This window comes from Liolophura sinensis, chromosome 10 (genome assembly GCF_032854445.1).
Source record: "Liolophura sinensis isolate JHLJ2023 chromosome 10, CUHK_Ljap_v2, whole genome shotgun sequence".
In the NCBI taxonomy this organism is placed as follows: Eukaryota; Metazoa; Mollusca; class Polyplacophora; order Chitonida; family Chitonidae; genus Liolophura; species Liolophura sinensis.
The window spans coordinates 35,642,263-35,660,755 of record NC_088304.1 but is presented as its reverse complement, the minus strand read 5'-3'; the positions used below and the strand labels follow the sequence as shown (position 1 = coordinate 35,660,755).

Here is an 18,493-nt window from a genome sequence, read left to right as displayed (position 1 = left end):
AATACATGCGATTGTAGTTTATGGGCATTTCACTGTTCAGGGTGCAAGGTACAGTAGCTGTTTGGCCTGTAATACATGCGATTGTAGTTTATGGGCATTTCACTGTTCAGGGTGCAAGGTACAGTCACTGTTTGGCCCGTAATACATGCGATTGTAGTTTATGGGCATTTCACTGTTCAGGGTGCAAGGTACAGTAGCTGTTTAGCCCGTAATACATGCGATTGTAGTTTATGGGCATTTCACTGTTCAGGGTGCAAGGTACAGTAGCTGTTTAGCCTGTAATACATGCGATTGTAGTTTATGGGGTATTTGATTTCACTGTTCAGGGTGTAAGGTATAGTAGCTGTATTGCGTTTAGTACATGTCATTGTACATGTAGTTCATAGGATAAAGTGGGGTTACCAATAATCAGAGAAGCAACATAAGAGCCCTGTTGTATGAATTAAAACTGCAAAGCAGTGACTGACAAAAGGTATACAATTGCAAAAACATGTAGCCTGAAAATGCTAAAGTTTGGGTGCGATCTATGATTTGTTCGCAGGAATACCATCCCTGATAATTCTGGAGAAAGATGGCTCAGTTGTGACTCGACATGGACGAGAGACGGTTCGGGCAGATCCCGATGGAAAGGTATGGTATTAGGTGATCATTCTGTAAGAACAACAAGGCTTCCCTGCAAATGTGTCTTATTTTGTGTTTGGTGGTTGAAACTCAAATTTCGTGAAACCGTCATCTTAGAAGGAATGTACTGTATCCAAATAAAGGGTGAGTGTTGTTGCTGTTGTATTCCTACAGGAGTTCCCATGGTACCCCAAGGCTATGAATATGTTAACCATGGACCATGTCAGCCAGCTCAACCTCTCCCCCTGTCTCATTCTCTTCACTGGTAAGTCACAACGTGTCTTGTTTGTCTCTAATGGTTATGTCCTCTTAATTGGACATTGTACAGGTGATGGTGGAATTAACTACATATTCCAAAAGTATGGAAGCAGGTACATGTCAGTGTAGTGTAACTTAGAAAAACTTTTTAAACTTTTTTGGATTTTTTTTCTCAAAATATTTATCTCAATTTTGCAGAGGGTGAGGAAAGCGATATTGTCAAAGCTCAAGAAGCACTGCAGGCGACGGCTGAGAAAGAACACCAGAAAGGCTCTGAACAAGAACTCCTCTTCTTCTACAGTAATGATGTAAGTTGACTGCTACATTAGCATCGTCTCCATGGTGATAAGGTGGAAAACCACAGGCCTTTAGTAAAGCAAGATACTGACAAGCATTTTCACATGTGATCTACCCGCAGTTTCTCACCCACACAAATTCTGTGAAGCTATCTGTTTAAGAGCATTGAGCTCAGTCAGTTAGCGCGCTAGCGCAGCGCAATGACCCTGGAGTCTCTCACCAATGCGGTCGCTGTGAGTTCCAGTCCAGCTCATGCTGGCTTCCTCTCCGGCCGTACGTGGGAAGGTCTTCCAGCTACCTGCGGATGGTCGTGGGTTTCCCCCGGGCTGTGTCCGGTTTCCTCCCACCATAATGCTGGCCGCCGTCGTATAAGTGAAATATTCTTGAGTACGGGGTAAAACACCAATCAAATAAATAAATAAAAGCATTGATCCACAGTCATTCATGTATATCTACTTGAAATCACCTTTCGCAGGACTGTTCAAAATTTTGTTTTACCTACCATACTGGGTATAGGGAATGATTCATCAAGGTAATTTTGGTTATAATTAGTTGTGGTTGGTTATGATTTTAGGTTTTCTGTTAACAGGATGATTTCAGTGACTACCTGCGCGACTTCACCCTCCTGGACGATCGTAATCCCCTACTAGTCATCCTGGACATCCCTGGGCGTAAGAAATATATCCACCCAGCCACGGAGATCACACCCGAGATCGTCAAAACGTTTGTGGAGCAGTACTTTAGCGGGAAGCTCACGCCAGAAGCCATCAAGACGTAACTTTGGTCTCCCACAAACAAATCCTAGTTTTTATGCCCTGTACATGTATGCAAAATTTACATTTTATTACCTGTAGATATATAAATTATATATTTTGTTATAAGTTTTTGCCATGCTGTTACTATTTGTTAAAGCTTTAGCATATATGAGTATTTGAGGCATTTTGGTTGCTAACAGTTTTACCTGTATGTGCAGTCCTTTTTTACATTACATTTATTAGCTACACTGGATATGTAAGTATTACACTCCATATGTGTAGCTGAAACGGAATAAAAAGCTAAATTTTAAGCTTAAAGTGCCAAGTATTTGTAGCCAATAAATGTGCCACAAAGTGGGATTAGAATTTTAAAGATGGTAACAGAATAATACGTGAAAAGCTGGTGCGTTGCATTTGTACATTTTCTTGTAATTAAATCCCTTACTGATGGTTTTTGGGTATTAAGAAAGTATTTTAGTGCAGGCAAATCTTGCAGAGGCCTGAAAAATCGTAAAATGTTTTTGAAACATGTATACAAGAGGATATCAGTAGCATATATGACTATAGAGTGTTTGATTAGAACTCTGAATGTTGAAATTATGACAGATGTGTCTCTCTGAAGTAATCCGATCACAAATTGCACCAAGTTGAGGCACGCTGCCTAAAGGCATGTCATCATGTGAGTATTTTAGCAAACAGCATAATCAGTGTTTTGCATAACATTTCGTAGGAAAAACTTTCCTGCATCAGTTTCATCTGACATAAGTTCAAAATTTAACTCACCCACACCTCACCAATTCACAGTCTTAAACATGACTGTGTTTGTTTTGGATGTTGGCTAGGTCAGGGACTGTATGATGAATTATTTTTACTGATCTTCATGTACTGGTGAGAGCAGATCTCCTCTGTCACAGAAACATGTCTTTCTTTTCTGTTTATGCATGCTTTTTCCTTGTAAATCGCTATCATTATTACTGGAGTGTAAACGCCATCCTAAATCTGTGAATGTCATTTTCTAAATCATTTTATGACGTTGGGAGGGATGGCATGAACTTGTACCTCAGCAAAGAGAATGTTTGCATGTGTTTGGATAAACCTGGGGATCTTCTACCTAAAATTTATGTCTTTCTCATGTTTTTATAGGAGGAACTGTTTAGTACATTTCATTGTGTAATTCATGAAGTTTGTTTTTTTTTTCACATCTTCATCTACAGTCTCAACTTAAAGTTTATGAAAGATGTGTATGTATGTCTGTTACAGCTCATATCTGTTACAGATTATATGTCTGTAACAGCTCATATGTCTTACAGCTCATGTCTGTTACAGCTTATATGTCTTTTACAGCTCATATATCTGTTTAATTGGATAACTCAAACATCAGTTAACTTTGAATCTCCAGTTTTGGATGAATGTACACATATGTATTGGATCTGTTGTACCATTGTAGGAAATCTGTCAAATCTGAATGCGCGCTTTCAATGTTTTCATTTCTGCAGAGTTATTGCCCTTTGCAAAACTTAAGCAAACTGGCTAATAATAAATGCATTGACCTCATGAGATAAATTTCTTTCAAGTGAGTAGTCCCAAACATCTCTTTGTCCTTTAGTGTGACACAAGATACACTTTTGTGTAAGCATAAATGTAAAATACTTACTATCATGGCAATATAGCCATCATATAAAATAAGCTTGATACAGTCTCTTAATTATGAGTACCAGTATTGGTAGAAACCCTGTCTGAATATGAAATTTCCTGTGAGAAACTTGAGGAACCTTATATAGAATGTGAGTTAACCAGCTTTGTGAGTTTACAAGCGTGTACATATGCACCAGTACATTATATCATTGTATGTATGATTGTATATAACAGTACTGAATATAAACTTCTGCTCACTGTTAGCTACCTTGTGGCTCACCTGTCAGCCGTTCGTAGGGCATTGTTCATAGGCATTGTCACCTCCAAGAGGAGTAGATCTGAGGTATTGGTGTTTTTTTGTAACATGAAGGTGCAGTAAATATGTAGTTTGGTTGACAGTATTCTGAAATGTAATTAGACTAAATATCTGTTGTGTGTTAATTAATTTCATTTTAGCCCTGGTAATTTTGTTACACCCAAAATGCAATTTTTCTGGCTTGGAATACTGTCTTAGTTTGGTTTGTTATGTTGACTATGACAATGTGTGGTAGTTTTGGCCAAACTATTGGCATATATTTTATAAGAACACATGTATCATAGCCTTCAGGTAAACGTTGCAGCAGTTGGATGTCAGATACAATGAATCCGTTGGCTTTCCATATGAAGCTTGTGATGGGAAGGTTGCAGCAGTTGGATGTCAGATGCAATAAATGTTTGCTTTCCATATGAAGCTTGTGATGGGAAGGTTGCAGCAGTTGGATGTCAGATACAATAAATCCCTTTGCTTTCCACAGGACGCTTGTGATGGGAAGGTTGCAGCAGTTGGATGTCAGATGCAATAAATCTGTTTGCTTTCCATATGAAGCTTGTGATGGGAAGGTTGCAGCATATCTGATTTTATGTGAAGAGAGTGGGGGGGGGGTGTCCCTGTTCACATAGTGATGTTCAGCATAATCCTAATCAGCATTATCATAATGTCAAATTTAGTACCTTTATCCTGGTCCACTTTCTTTCCATTATATATTTATACAGATGTGCCGTCAGTGGGAAATCTCTCATTTTTCATGTTTACAATCAGGCCTAGTTTAATCAGCAAAGTTGACCTCTCCTGCAGTCATGTTCTGCCGGTAGTTATCGGTACAAATCTTACGCCAGAAGTGATTGTTTCTACTTCTAAATATTCATGGTATGATATGGGATCTGTTTTTGAGTAATTAAGATCATGCATGTCAGATGTGAACATTGTTTCCTCTTTGACAACATTGTACATTTGTATTGATTTTAATAATGAAGTGATGTGATCAGATTTTTATTGGTTAGGCAGATTAGGTCAGCTAGATTTATAGGCATTCAAACTGATTCTGTGTGTTCATTTTCGATTCAGTCTGTACATGTGTAAAATAATTTTGGGTAGTGTATCAGACATCCTTATGAGATATACACATACTTATAGTCATGCATTAAATGCTAGTGTTCTGTCCATATAGAAAGCCCCTGTTTTGCATATGCACTTTCGGTTTCCAGAAAGCCACCTTCTACATGTACTTCACCCAAATCAATTGTGAAAATAGCCTAATGTGTAGTGGTTTGCTTTCCTCAAGTACCTCCTCTACTCTACTCTGGACATTCATGTTTCATCCACCAGAAAACTGGCCATCATCACACAAGGGGCAAATTTTTATCTATAGCATCAAACACCAATCGACTGCTCAATCAGTCGAACCCCTCCTTAACGTTAGTCACTCTTTGTGGTAAATGTACTTCACAAATGCCACATCCTTCAGGTATAAGCACAACGCTGCACTTGATTATCAACCAAAAATGTCAAATGGTAATGTACCTCAGACAGTGTATGATGAAGCGATCAAGTACTTGTAATAGTCTTCGTTGTGATTTGTTACAAAACAAATTGAAGTGGCTTTCAGTAATATTTGAACCTAATTTTAGTGGAGTGTCTTTCATTGTGATTGGTGAACCAGTGCAAGTGGTTTTCAGTATTTATTAGACCAGTTTTACAACGTTGTTTGTGGTGATAGAAAAAAGAATGTTGAAATCATTTTTCTTTGATATGCAGAAAAGATTTAAATCTTTAGACTTCTGTTAAAAGTGACTCTCTATTGGCATGCTTTAAATGATTGAGTGAGTGGACAGGCAGTTCACAAGTTTTGACTTTGACCTGTAGACCTTCTGTACTGCTGTATAGGGTACTTATCCTTTGTGCCTGGTTTATTTGCATTCTTTTCATAGTATTGGCAACAATGCAACCGATGTTTTCTGATATTTATTTTATAAAAGCTTACAATTTTGGCAGTACGTATTTCAGCAATTTTTCAAGTTGTATTAATGTGAGGATATTGATTTTATAAAAGCTTACAATTTTGGCAGTACGTATTTCAGCAATTTTTCAAGTTGCATTAATGTGAGCATTTACACTTAATACTGGACATGTATTAACTTAGCTAAGCCTTCTGCCTGTTGATGTTTATACCCAGCTTTAAGCTCCACATTTCTATTTAAGCAATACATAACCTAATTTAAACCTAACTTATGCATTTCAGTACTATGATGCTGTAACTTTATGCAGTCCCAATAAATATTTGTAACAATCTGGGAACTGCGTGATTCTTATCATGTCTTGATGAAGATCTCTGTGGCTGAAGTTTGATAGTAGGAACTTGGTGTCAGAAGTCGGACAGTTGAAGTATGCTTTCAGAAGTTGGATATTGGAGCATGGTGTCAGAAGTTGGATAGAAGAAGCATGGTGTTAGAAGTTGGATGGTGGAAACATGGTGTCAGAAGTGGGATATTGGAAGTATGTTGTCAGAATTTGGACAAGTGACTTATGGTGTTGGAAGTTGGATATTGGGAACATGGTGTCAGTATGGGGATGGAGAAACATGGTGTTTGAAGTTGGGTAATGGGAGCATGGTGGCAAAAGTGGGATTGGGGAAGGATGGTTTCAGAATCGTGATTGGGGAAACATGATGTCGGAAGTTGGATATTGGAAACATGGTGTCATTATTGGGATGGGAAAACACGGTGTTCGAAGTTGGGTAATGGGAGCATGGTTTCAAAATTGGGATTGGGGAAGCATGGTTTCAGAATTATGATTGGGGAAACATGATGTCAGAAGTTGGATAGGGGAAGCATCCTTGTCAGAAGTTGGATATGGGGAACAGTGTTAGAAGTTGGATGGAGGGGGGTCCTACTTAAAACTCTGGCAGACCTGTTTACTCTTACGAATTTGGCGTAATTGTTACGATTTTTTGTTATTAATTACGCAATCGCCGAAATAAGTTCGAATAATAATGTGTTTACGCCACGAATTTTGGGGAATTAATTCCGTACATTTTCTTGACAAATATTTCGGTTTACCTCCGAGTCCCGACCAAGGGAAAGAACTCTTTTAAACGACTGAAATATAAACATAAGTGATTTCCCATAACACCGCATCCTCCGCGCAGGGGTGCCAGTATTGTTAGTATTGAATACAGTATGCCGATGTGCATTGCACTGCACCGGGGAGAAACCTGACTTGCCGCTCTTGCCGCCAATTCACTTCTAGCAGATTTGTTGCTAACCATGTCAAGACGCGCTCATGACTCCGATTCTGATATATCCGATTATGACGAGATACCAACAAAAGAGACACGCAAATCATCCAAGCAGGGATTCCGAAGGACATATACAAATGTGTGGGCATGTCTTGGAGGACTCGCTAAAGTGGAGTGTTATATGCATTGCCTATTGTGCTGAAAAGATTTTAGTTTTTTAGGAGGACAAAATGACTGCAGAAAACATATCTCCTTATATCACAAAAACATCGTTTCGAGGGCTGCTTCATCAAGCACCATGACCAATTTCCTCGTAAGGAGTGAGAAAAACGGCTAAACAAAGCTACAGCAACAAATCGTAAAAGCTGAAGTGATGACGTGCGAAGTCATTGCAGGGCTGAATTTACCGTTTGCCACTGCTGACTGGCTAACCCAGTACTTCCAAAGGGTGTTTTCCGGCTCAGAGATAGCTAAAGGTATGGAATTCTTCTTGGTGTTTACCACCATGTTGTCTTTTGGTCAGCATCTGGACTATCATTACCGTTGACATCATACTGTTATGCACAGTTGGTACCGCAGTGTAATATATTTTGTGAAAAAAGGTTACTAATCTCATAGATAGTAACCATTTTATTCTGTGATTTATTGATTTTTTTTGTACATCACACTATACTTCGTCCTCTTTTTTAACTAAACAAAGCTGTTTACCGAGACTCCCAGATTAAAGATATTAATCTAAAGGGAAAGGGTAACAAGATTTTGCTTAAATTTTATCTTGTGTGGACACAAGTCGCATGTGACTTAATTGGCAGCTATAATTTTGTAATCCTGTGTTAAATTGGAATGAAAAAATATAAATATATATCCTGTTTTAGTGGAGAAGATTTTGTTTTGTGAAATTAGTAAGAACATACATTATACATAAATATAATATAGGCTTATTATAGAAAAGTGGTATAAAATGTGTTCAACTGGTAGTGATTCAAACTATAATTTCATTATTATATATATGTACTCGTATATTTTTAATGATTTATTTGGAAATGCCCAGTGCCAGCTTGAACTTCAGCATCTGCTTGTACATGGATTGTACCTAGGTGTAATATCATATTGAAACCTTTGGTTTATTGCAGGAACGAACTGTTCCAGAAAAAAAACCACATGACCATTATTAAAGAAATAGAAAAAACTACCCGAGAATCTCTTATTGAGAGAATGAAATCAGAGCCATACACTATTTCTGCAGATGGAAGTAATGACAGTAGTAGTAAGCAATTCCCAGGAGTGGTGACGAACCTAAATTGAGAAAACCAACGAAGTCACATCCGAATTGCCGCAGAATGTCAATCTGCAATAGATTTGCCACAGCTATTAAAAATAAATTTCAGTGAACAGAAAATTTATTGACCGTGGATTTTTGAAAATAATGCTCCAGGTTTTCTAAAACTAAAGGTTACGATACTGTCACTTTGATTAATGATTCATGATGTAAAAAATCTTTCTGTTTTGATCATCAACAGGTGAAAATAAATTCAAGTTACTGGGTACAGAGGTGAAATCTGCTGGATTGAGCTGGACAAATTGACTTGCTTTGGGCTGTGAGCATGGTAACGTCATCGTCGGGCAGCACAAAGGACTCTCTGCATATGTTAAAGATTTATATATTTATTTATTTATTTATTTGATTGGTGTTTTACGCGGTACTCAAGAATATTTCACTTATACGACGGCGGCCAGCATTATGGTGGGCGGAAACCGGGCAGAGCCAGGGAAACCCACGACCATCCGCAGGTTGCTGACAGACCTTCTCACTGTTCGGCCGGAGAGGAAGCCAGTATGAGCTGGACTTGAACTCACAGCGACCGCATTGATGAGAGGCTCCTAGGCCATAAAGCTGCGCTAGCGCGCTAACCACGTGACCCAGGGAGGCCCCCTTATGTTAAAGATAACCATCCAAGTGTGCTCCTTGCTGGTTGCACTTTGTATACCATCCACAAAGGGGCACAAAAAGGTGCAACTGTGTGTCTGCTATTGGCAGTAGAGACTACAGTCCATCTGGACTAGACCTCTTCAAGTCTGCATATTACCTTTCCGTGACTACCTACTGCCATTGAACTGTCGTCTTTTTGTTTCACTGTAAAAATTTTTAACGATGTTTTCATTCCTGGAGAGTAAAACTTTCTGATAAATTGGTATATCGTGTTTTGTATCAGTGAGTTCTTTAGTTCTTGTGCTTTTCACAAGTCATTGCTTGAGTGTGTTAATATAAACAAATGAACTTTGTGTGTAATGGTTTGTAAGAAAAAAAATTGGTCTCGGTCTCCTGGGTTTTTATTTTTTATTTTTTTATTATTGACTGTCCGTAAGACCTTGGGAGTATATAGACATCCTAGCCATCTGATGGTCAACAATAAGTTGTTTTGCTCAAAAAACTACTAATTGTTGTCTCAGATTGCTAATTTTTGTTACTTTGATTACTCCCAATAAAATTTTGAGGTAAACAGGTCTGCTGTCGCTTGAACGATTGATGAACGCTTATAATTAAAGATTGTAAAGGTGGGTCACTGATATGAGAACTCGGGACGACATGGTAAAACCACAGCTGATACATTACATATACAACCAACAAGAGCTATACATCTGAGATTGCCACTTCACTGGATAAGGGCTAGTAGCCTTCTGATATTAGTGTTATATTAGTGGGTTTGGTTGGAGTGTTCCTCGTTTGGCCAGAAAAATGGTAAGCGGAATAAACTTCTCTCTGGATTATAAGAATATCCCCTAAAATTTATATTGCTCAGGTTTGATTAACTTGTGAGAAAACTCCTTAAATCACCACGTCCTGCACGATACATTTCTAGCCCCGTTTACATGGAACAGATGCGTTAGAATGAAGAATTTGTGGTAAAGCATCGACACAAAGTCGGAAATGCAACAAAAAAAGTAAATGGCACAAAGATGACGATCTTGATCGTATAAATATTTTGTAAATGGTCTTCACGAATTTATATATCAACATGGACGTAGAAGAATATAGAAGATAGTACGAACACTGCGGTTTGCAAGCATAAGAATACATTAAATTAATTTGTTCAATACGCAGTAAAATAAAAACACCAAAGCACGTTTTTGACGCCTCATAAGCCATTGTAGTAAACAAGTAATAAACCCTCTTCACCCTGGTCTGAAAATTAAAGATGTGTAATATTTTGTTTTCACACTGATAAGGCTAAAGCATACATAGATTGGGCCCATCCCATGACATAAACTTACCACTGGCTTAATCTGCACTTCAGAACTGTTTGCTGTGCTACATGCAAGTTTCTAACATTTTCGTTGTAACGCAATTTTAGTGGCAAACTGGTATGAAAAAAGTGCAATTAGGTCGTAAGCCATAGTCTCATCTACGACTAAGCCAAGCTTCCGCTCCATGGTTCCAGGGATAGGTAAAAGCAAAAATCATACAGCAATTCTTATCATTTTCCATCATTAAGGCACAAAATGCACAACCCCAGTTTGCAGAAGATATTCAGCGGTTTCATCTCATAATTTGGTGTCCTTGTAGTACTGAACTGAACGCTTAATGGACTGTACAGGGGTGTAAATAGGCTTGTAGCCAAGTAGTTTTTCGGCTTTGTTTCTATTGAAAAACAGTGACATGTTGGAATAAATGATGCTGCAAAGAGGAGTGTTCAGGTTGATCTTCACAAAGGGGGAGATAATCCAGAGCACTGTTTCGGTCAGGTACATGAGACAGTAGAGTAGCCAATAGGGAATGCTCCCTTTAGAGAGCTTGTACCCACGAGCTGTCAAAAATGGGTGCATGAAATCAAACACGCTCTGAATTGGAGTGTCATCAGGGACGAAGAAAACCTGACCGCCCACTGTTGTTGGTCGTCGTTTCAATGCACGATCGGCGAGAATAAACGCCCAAGCCACATTGCCCACATATGACTGCTGGAACAGGGCATTTCCATTTCCAACTTTGTATAGCGTACCCCCGGCCTTCTTCGCAGCCGCCAAGGGATTGACCACAAAATAAGGGTCCCCTTCCCCGTACATTACATTTGGTCTCAAGGATAAAGTATGAAGTTTTTTACCTGACAAGAAAAGAAATGACAGTTAAGAAAATCTCTGCATCAACGAAAGATCCTAAGGGAATAAAAAATGGTATGGTGAGTTACAAATGTTGTTAATCGTCTGGAACTACATCACAAAAAGCGATGAACTTCCTCTCAAATACTCACGCTGATTAATATGTCACTACTTGCAATCTGACTACAGAGTCTTGTAAAAGTAATAGACAGCATGACCGCATGAATTTACACATCTCTGTGTGAAGTTTAGAGTTGACAATTGTCATAAGTGTCTTACACTAGGTCACTTAGTCCCCATATGTGCTATATACCTCTCGCACACAATAATGTAAGTAAACCGACGTGCATACCATTAGGTAGTTGCTGAGAGTTGGCGTCCAATACGCTGAGCTCTGCCCGATGCTTTGTGTCAGGGTATCCGGGAAACAGGAAATGTTCTGGCTTACACGTTGTCACTTCGTCGCCATCAATGATTTCATCGAAGCCGATTACAACGTCCACGGTACTGCAGAAAACCAGTCGAGAAACGCTCTGCTTGAGACACGCCTCGATGACATTCCGAGTTCCTGAAAACCACGCAATGGATTCAATACAACTACAGTTGATATAAGAAAGAAAAAGGATCAATAGTTATGATACAAATGAAATTTGTGCATCTCTTCAAAAAGTATGATACACCAAAAAGATTGTCCAGCTCTGTTACAACTTGATGTAAGCAATGCAAAGGGGTCATGGTGAATTTTGGACCACCAGCAGAATGTATTTTTGGAGCAGTTTTCAGTGTTCATGTATTATGTAGTTACTTTTCCTTTGCATGGAATAATATGGTTTGGCTTTCAGCTCCCATGGTTGTTTATTTTCGCCATTCAGTCTAAAGACTCTTGTCAAATGAATAATTCTACACCCGTGACGTCTAATAAATTGCAGTTAACATAGTGCTATGGGGCATGTAATTTGATACTGTTTATAAGTATTTATGTTAACAGAATAAAACCTCAATTGAGGTAAACTGACAGACCGTATTTTATCGGCTCGTTTTTGCTCTGGTTTTGTTTTCGATGTCTTGTATTACATTGTTACACGATGACTGACAAAGTTGGATCACACAGCATTGGTAAACCATTCCCAATGAAATAAATACCTTCCACATTCACTTTCTCCATTCCTTCGATGTCTGGGAAAGTACCGAAGCTAACCAAACCTGCTACATGGTAGACAGAGTTCGCTCCCTTGAGGGCAGACACCACTTCGTCAGGGTTGCACAGATCCCCAACAATGCTCCACATAGGCGTGTCCTCTTTATGACCTAGAAAAAACATGATTTTTAAAAACTGCCAATGGCACAGTCGACGTGCTAAGCGTGGGTATCTCAAGACAACAGATTTGAGGTGACTTTTTGGTGATTATTTAGAGTTTAACCTTGCATTCAACCTTGTCACGGTTATATCAGTCTTTTTGGATAATCCCAATGCTAGCACTGTTACATTCGATGCCACCTATGGGTTACTGGAACGCCATGTCAATGACATCGCAAGCCCCGCCTTCACAAGATACAGTCCATGGAAACCGCGTGTCCCCTTATACGGAGCGCAAAGCAAGCAAGAACAGGTAGGTCTACACGAATGAAGATTGATATGTTCAAGTTCAGAGGATGACCCTATACAAGGGAATGAAAATGAGACGAACGCTCTGGCTTCCGATTTAACTTTCACTAGAACAAATCGGACAGACCACAAGATCATATGTATGGTCAATGCAAAAAATAAACAAATTTCTTGGAAGACATTTAGACTAAGACACAAAGGGACAAAAAAGCGTCCATGCTGTAATTAATTTTTAAAAGCGTTGTGTTTCGAATCAAAAGTTAGCGTAAGATGGTGACAGACCCCAGATTTGTGACGACGAGTGAAACTTTTGTATTTGATGTAGCCTACAACTCAATATGTTTCAAGAACTAATTCCATACTAAATTATTGACTGCAAGCTCTCCATTGCCCACATTAGTAAATACAAATTCGAGTAAAACCTACCCAGCCTGTTTTGATACACTTTTCTGTCAAAGACACGTATCTCTTTTAAGTTATCTCCCTTTTCCTGGAGATGTTTGACAATGTGTTGTCCCAGGAACCCGGCTCCACCGGTTACAACAATTATCTCCCCTTCTGACGACATGGTACATATAACCCTGGAGCTCTTCCACTGACGACTGGCAATGCTACAACATCTGTGTACAAAAAGCATCGAAAATGTATTTGAACTTGAAATTTTCGTATTTTCCGCTGTAATATAGTTTAAAACCTCGACAATTCTAGTAATGCCTGTTACACTGTAGCCCGATTCTGAATCACCCACACAGGATGTTCCATCCAGCCATGTTAAAAAACCGCTCGACCATTACGTGGCTGTGCGGTAATGCTGAGCACTATAATTAAAGACGTATACGGAGTAAAACCAGATCAAAGATGACAGTGTTATCGACGTGCAGTATAGAGAGGAAGACCAGAGCAGCGACGAAAGCGTGATAGACAGTGGTATCGACGTGCAGACCAGAGCAGTGACAACAGTGTGATATACGTACAGCATAGAGAGTAAGACCAGAGCAGTGACGACAGTGTGATAGACGCACAGCATAGAAAGTAAGACAAGAGCAGTGACAACAGTGTGATAGACGTACAGCATAGAGAGTAAGACCAGAGCAGTGACGACAGTGTGATAGACGCACAGTATAGAGAGTAAGACAATGTGATAGACGTACAGCATAGAGAGTTAGACCAGAGCAGCGACGACAGTGTGATAGACGAACAGCATAGAGAGTAAGACCAGAGCAGTGACGACAGTGTGATAGACGTACAGCATAGAGAGTAAGACAATGTGATAGACGTACGGCATAGAAAGTTAGACCAGAGCAGTGACGACAGTGTGATAGACGTACAGCATAGAGAGTAATACCAGAGCGGTGACGACAGTGTGATAGACGTACAGCATAGAGAGTAATACCAGAGCGGTGACGACAGTGTGATAGACGTACAGCATAGAGAGTAATACCAGAGCGGTGACGACAGTGTGATAGACGTACAGCATATAGAGTAAGACCAGAGCGGTGACGGTAGTCTGATAGACGTACAGCATAGAGAGTAAGACACTGTGATAAGTGGTAAATGGTGAACCGGTGAAATACTCTCCCTTGTCAATTTGCCTCAGCGATTTACACGCCCCTCAGCTTAATGACAATAATGTATGTAGGTAATATAGCCACTAATACTCCAGGGCGATGCTGTATCATCAAAATAAATACTCATTCGTGTTGCTGTATCACCACCACAACACTCAAGCGCGATGCTGTAGTCATCACACGACACTCAAGCGCGATGCTGTAGTCACCACACAACACTCAAGCGCGATGCTGTAGTCATCACACAACACTCAAGCGCGATGCTGTAGTCACCACACGACACTCAAGCGCGATGCTGTAGTCACCACACGACACTCAAGCGCGATGTTGTAGTCACCACACAACACTCAAGCGCGATGTTGTAGTCACCACACAACACTCAAGCGCGATGCTGTAGTCACCACACGACACTCAAGCGCGATGCTGTAGTCACCACACGACACTCAAGCGCGATGCTGTAGTCACCACACAACACTCAAGCGCGATGCTGTAGTCACCACACAACACTCAAGCGCGATGCTGTAGTCATCACACGACAATTAAGCGCGATGCTGTAGTCACCACACAACATTCAAGCGCGATGCTGTAGTCACCACACGACACTCAAGCGCGATGCTGTAGTCACCACACAACCCTCAAGCGCGATGCTGTAGTCACCACACAACCCTCAAGCGCGATGTTGTATTCACCACACAACCCTCAAGCGCAATGCTGTAGTCACCACACGACACTCAAGCGCGATGTTGTAGTCACCACACAACCCTCAAGCGCGATGCTGTAGTCACCACACGAGTCAAGCGCGATGCTGTAGTCACCACACAACACTTAAGCGCGATGCTGTAGTCACCACACGACACTCAAGCGCGATGCTGTAGTCACCACACGACACTCAAGTGCAATGTTGTAGTCACCACACGACACTTAAGCGCGATGCTGTAGTCACCACACAACCCTCAAGCGCGATGTTGTAGTCACCACACAACCCTCAAGCGCGATGCTGTAGTCATCACACAACACTCAAGCGCGATGCTGTAGTCACCACACAATACTCAGGCGCGATGCTGTAGTCACCACACGGCACTCAAATACAATGTTGTAGTCACCACATAACACTCAAGCGCGATGCTGTAGTCACCACACGACACTCAAGCGCGATGCTGTAGTCACCACACAACACTCAAGCGCGATGTTGTAGTCACCACACAACACTCAAGCGCGATGCTGTAGTCATCACACAACCCTCAAGCGCGATGCTGTAGTCATCACACAACACTCAAGCGCGATGCTGTAGTCACCACACAATACTCAAGTGCTATGCTGTAGTCACCACACGACAGTCAAGCGCGTTGCTGTAGTCACCACACAACACTCACGCGCGATGCTGTAGTCACCACACGACACTCAAGCGCGATGCTGTAGTCTCCACACAATACTCAAGCGCGATGCTGTAGTCACCACACGACACTCAAGCGCGATGCTGTAGTCACCACACGACACTCAAGCGCGATGTTGTAGTCACCACACGACACTCAAGTGCGATGTTGTAGTCACCACACAATACTCAAGTGCTATGCTGTAGTCACCACACGACACTCAAGCGCGTTGCTGTAGTCACCACACAACACTCACGCGCGATGCTGTAGTCACCACACGACACTCAAGCGCGTTGCTGTAGTCACCACACAACACTCAAGCGCGATGCTGTAGTCACCACACGACACTCAAGCGCGATGCTGTAGTCTCCACACAATACTCAAGCGCGATGCTGTAGTCACCACACGACACTCAAGTGCTATGCTATAGTCACCACACAATACTCAAGTCCTTTGCTATAGTCACCACACAACACTCAAGTGTTATGCTATAGTTACCACACAACACTCAAGTGCTATGCCATAGTCACCACACAATACTCAAGTGCTATGCTATAGTCACCACACAACACCCAAGTGCTATGCTATAGTCACCACACAACACTCAAGTGCTATGCTATAGTCACCACACAACACTCGAGTGTTATGCTATAGTCACCACACAACACTCAAGTGTTATGCTATAGTCACCACACAACACTCAAGTGCTATGCTATAGTATCTAAACAATATTCAAGCACAATTCTGTAGCATCCACACAATACTCAAGCTATATCCAATACACTGGACACAGACTGTCGATATATTCTTTTACTTACTTTGCGTCTGTAAGAGCACATATGGATGTAGATAGAGGAATGCAAGATGTCGAATGTGTGTGGACAGAGGAATGATCAATGCCGAATGTATGTAGATAGACGAATGATAGATGCCGAATGTACAGCACATGTATGTAATTGAGCATGGCAAAGAATGAATCTGACAAACCAGGCCGAAGGCTTGATTCCAACACTTCAAAAAGCTAAGTGTTTGACATGCATACCACTCGGCCAGCGCTGGCCTTTATATTTACACATACGACATATATAAACACAGAAGAGAATCCTGAATAGCATGGCTCATGTCCTCCATAACACTAGACGAACTGAAATACTGTATGCCATCAAATTTCATTGAGTGGAACACTGAAGCTTAAATGCGGAAAAACAGCTGTTGCTTACAGCTGTAAATACGGGGATAGGAAGTCTGTGTCAAGGGTATTCTGTGATTGATATGGTCGTTGAACACAGCAATATGTCGTAAATTAGGCTGGTGCCGCAGCCTTACATGCTGGCTTCCACTCTGGTTGTACGCGGGAACGTCTGCCAGCGACCTGCGGACGGTTGGGGTTTCCCCCGGACTGTCCGTTTTCCTCCCGCCTATAGTCTATTAATAAAATATTCTTGAGTACGGCGTTTAAGACCAAGTAAATATTTAGATAAATAAATGTATGCGACATTTGGGAATTTTTTTGCAAAATGAGATGACCAAAGATCAGATTCTTTCTAGTTTTTGGCGGTGATAACTTCGGGACCATTTGTTGTTAACAGTTCCTAAAGTTTAAATAAACTAATATATTTACTTATTTATTTAAACGGATTTACTGATTTGATTCGAGTTTAGCGATATATTTAAGTTTTTAAGGCTACAGCGAGATAACAGAGGACCTCATCCACCTATGCTCGATCTGCTGGGGCGCTCTAGCCATCATAATGGACCCATACATATTTGCCAATCGTCAATAATATCGGACGTTCCAGAACAATGTTTTAAGTACATTTATTTAATTTTATGATTGGTGTGATAATGTTTAACTATGACGGCGGCCAGCATTATGGTGAGAGGAAAATGGGCTCAGAGAAAGCCTACGACCCTCTCTCTGCAGGTTGCTGAGAGACTTCCCCACGGACGACCGAGAGAAAGCCATCATGGACTGAACTCATGGTAATAGCATTAGGGAGGCTTCCGAGTTATGATGCTGCGCTAGCAAGCTATCCACTCTGACACGGAGGCTGCTGTTTTATTTACTTAAGGTTCACCTCATATCAGCATTGAATCAATAACTAAGAGGTTGTGTTCCCTTTTAAGGCTATGGAGTTTCTAAACAGAAGTTCCTTACAGGCTGTGCTTGACGCAAACCATCCAGCCCAGTTGTTTGTTACATTAACAGATAGAATGAAACTTTGACTGATGTAAACGGACAAGAGGTCGTATTTCACTGCTTATACGTGTGTCCATTTGCCAATTATCACACTGTTGTCGCTTCTCTGCAATTTACTCTTCATGCTGTACATCTTTTGTTATATCACCACGTACAAAATTATTGCAAGGCAAATCCAAATCAGATCCCCCCTCCCCACCCCTACCCTATACATACATGTTTCCTCGGGTCTGCTTAAAGAATGCAGTACTGGAAATAATTTTGGTTAATAAATAATAACTAGATGGCTGTAGGGAATTATTAAGAAATTTTAAACTGTAATGTTTTACGTTAACTATTCAATAATGTAATCATGTATATGACATCTTCATGTATATACTGTGTTATAAACTCGAACCACTCTGAGAATTCCAGGCAGGCATATTTAACTCAGTTACGTTAGTTCATAATTTTAACAATTTGCTTACACATATGCTTTCCTAAAACCTGATCCGTTTAAACTGTTGAAACAACGTGATCTATTTAAACGAC

The 18,493-nt window shown here is 40.6% G+C and overlaps 2 protein-coding genes across 2 annotated transcripts in view; one reads left to right on the top strand and one right to left on the bottom strand.

Moving 5' to 3' along the window:
• Positions 1-4,472, top strand: part of LOC135476285 (nucleoredoxin-like) — a 45,189-nt gene extending 40,717 nt beyond the window's left edge. The window contains exons 4-7 of the mRNA XM_064756271.1: positions 542-630; positions 796-886; positions 1,078-1,187; positions 1,766-4,472. Coding sequence (XP_064612341.1) covers positions 542-630; positions 796-886; positions 1,078-1,187; positions 1,766-1,954 — 479 coding nt within the window. The 3' untranslated portion in view covers positions 1,955-4,472. The remainder of the gene's footprint in view (positions 1-541; positions 631-795; positions 887-1,077; positions 1,188-1,765) is intronic.
• A 5,209-nt stretch (positions 4,473-9,681) lies between these two features.
• On the bottom strand, positions 9,682-13,389 carry LOC135477165 (3 beta-hydroxysteroid dehydrogenase type 7-like). Its single transcript, XM_064757319.1, has 4 exons — positions 13,248-13,389; positions 12,359-12,523; positions 11,568-11,783; positions 9,682-11,220 (listed from the first exon to the last, which is right to left on the bottom strand). Exons 1-4 carry the CDS (start codon positions 13,387-13,389, stop codon positions 10,664-10,666), a joined length of 1,080 nt encoding a protein of 359 aa, XP_064613389.1. The 3' UTR covers positions 9,682-10,663.
• Positions 13,390-18,493: the final 5,104 nt, after the last annotated feature.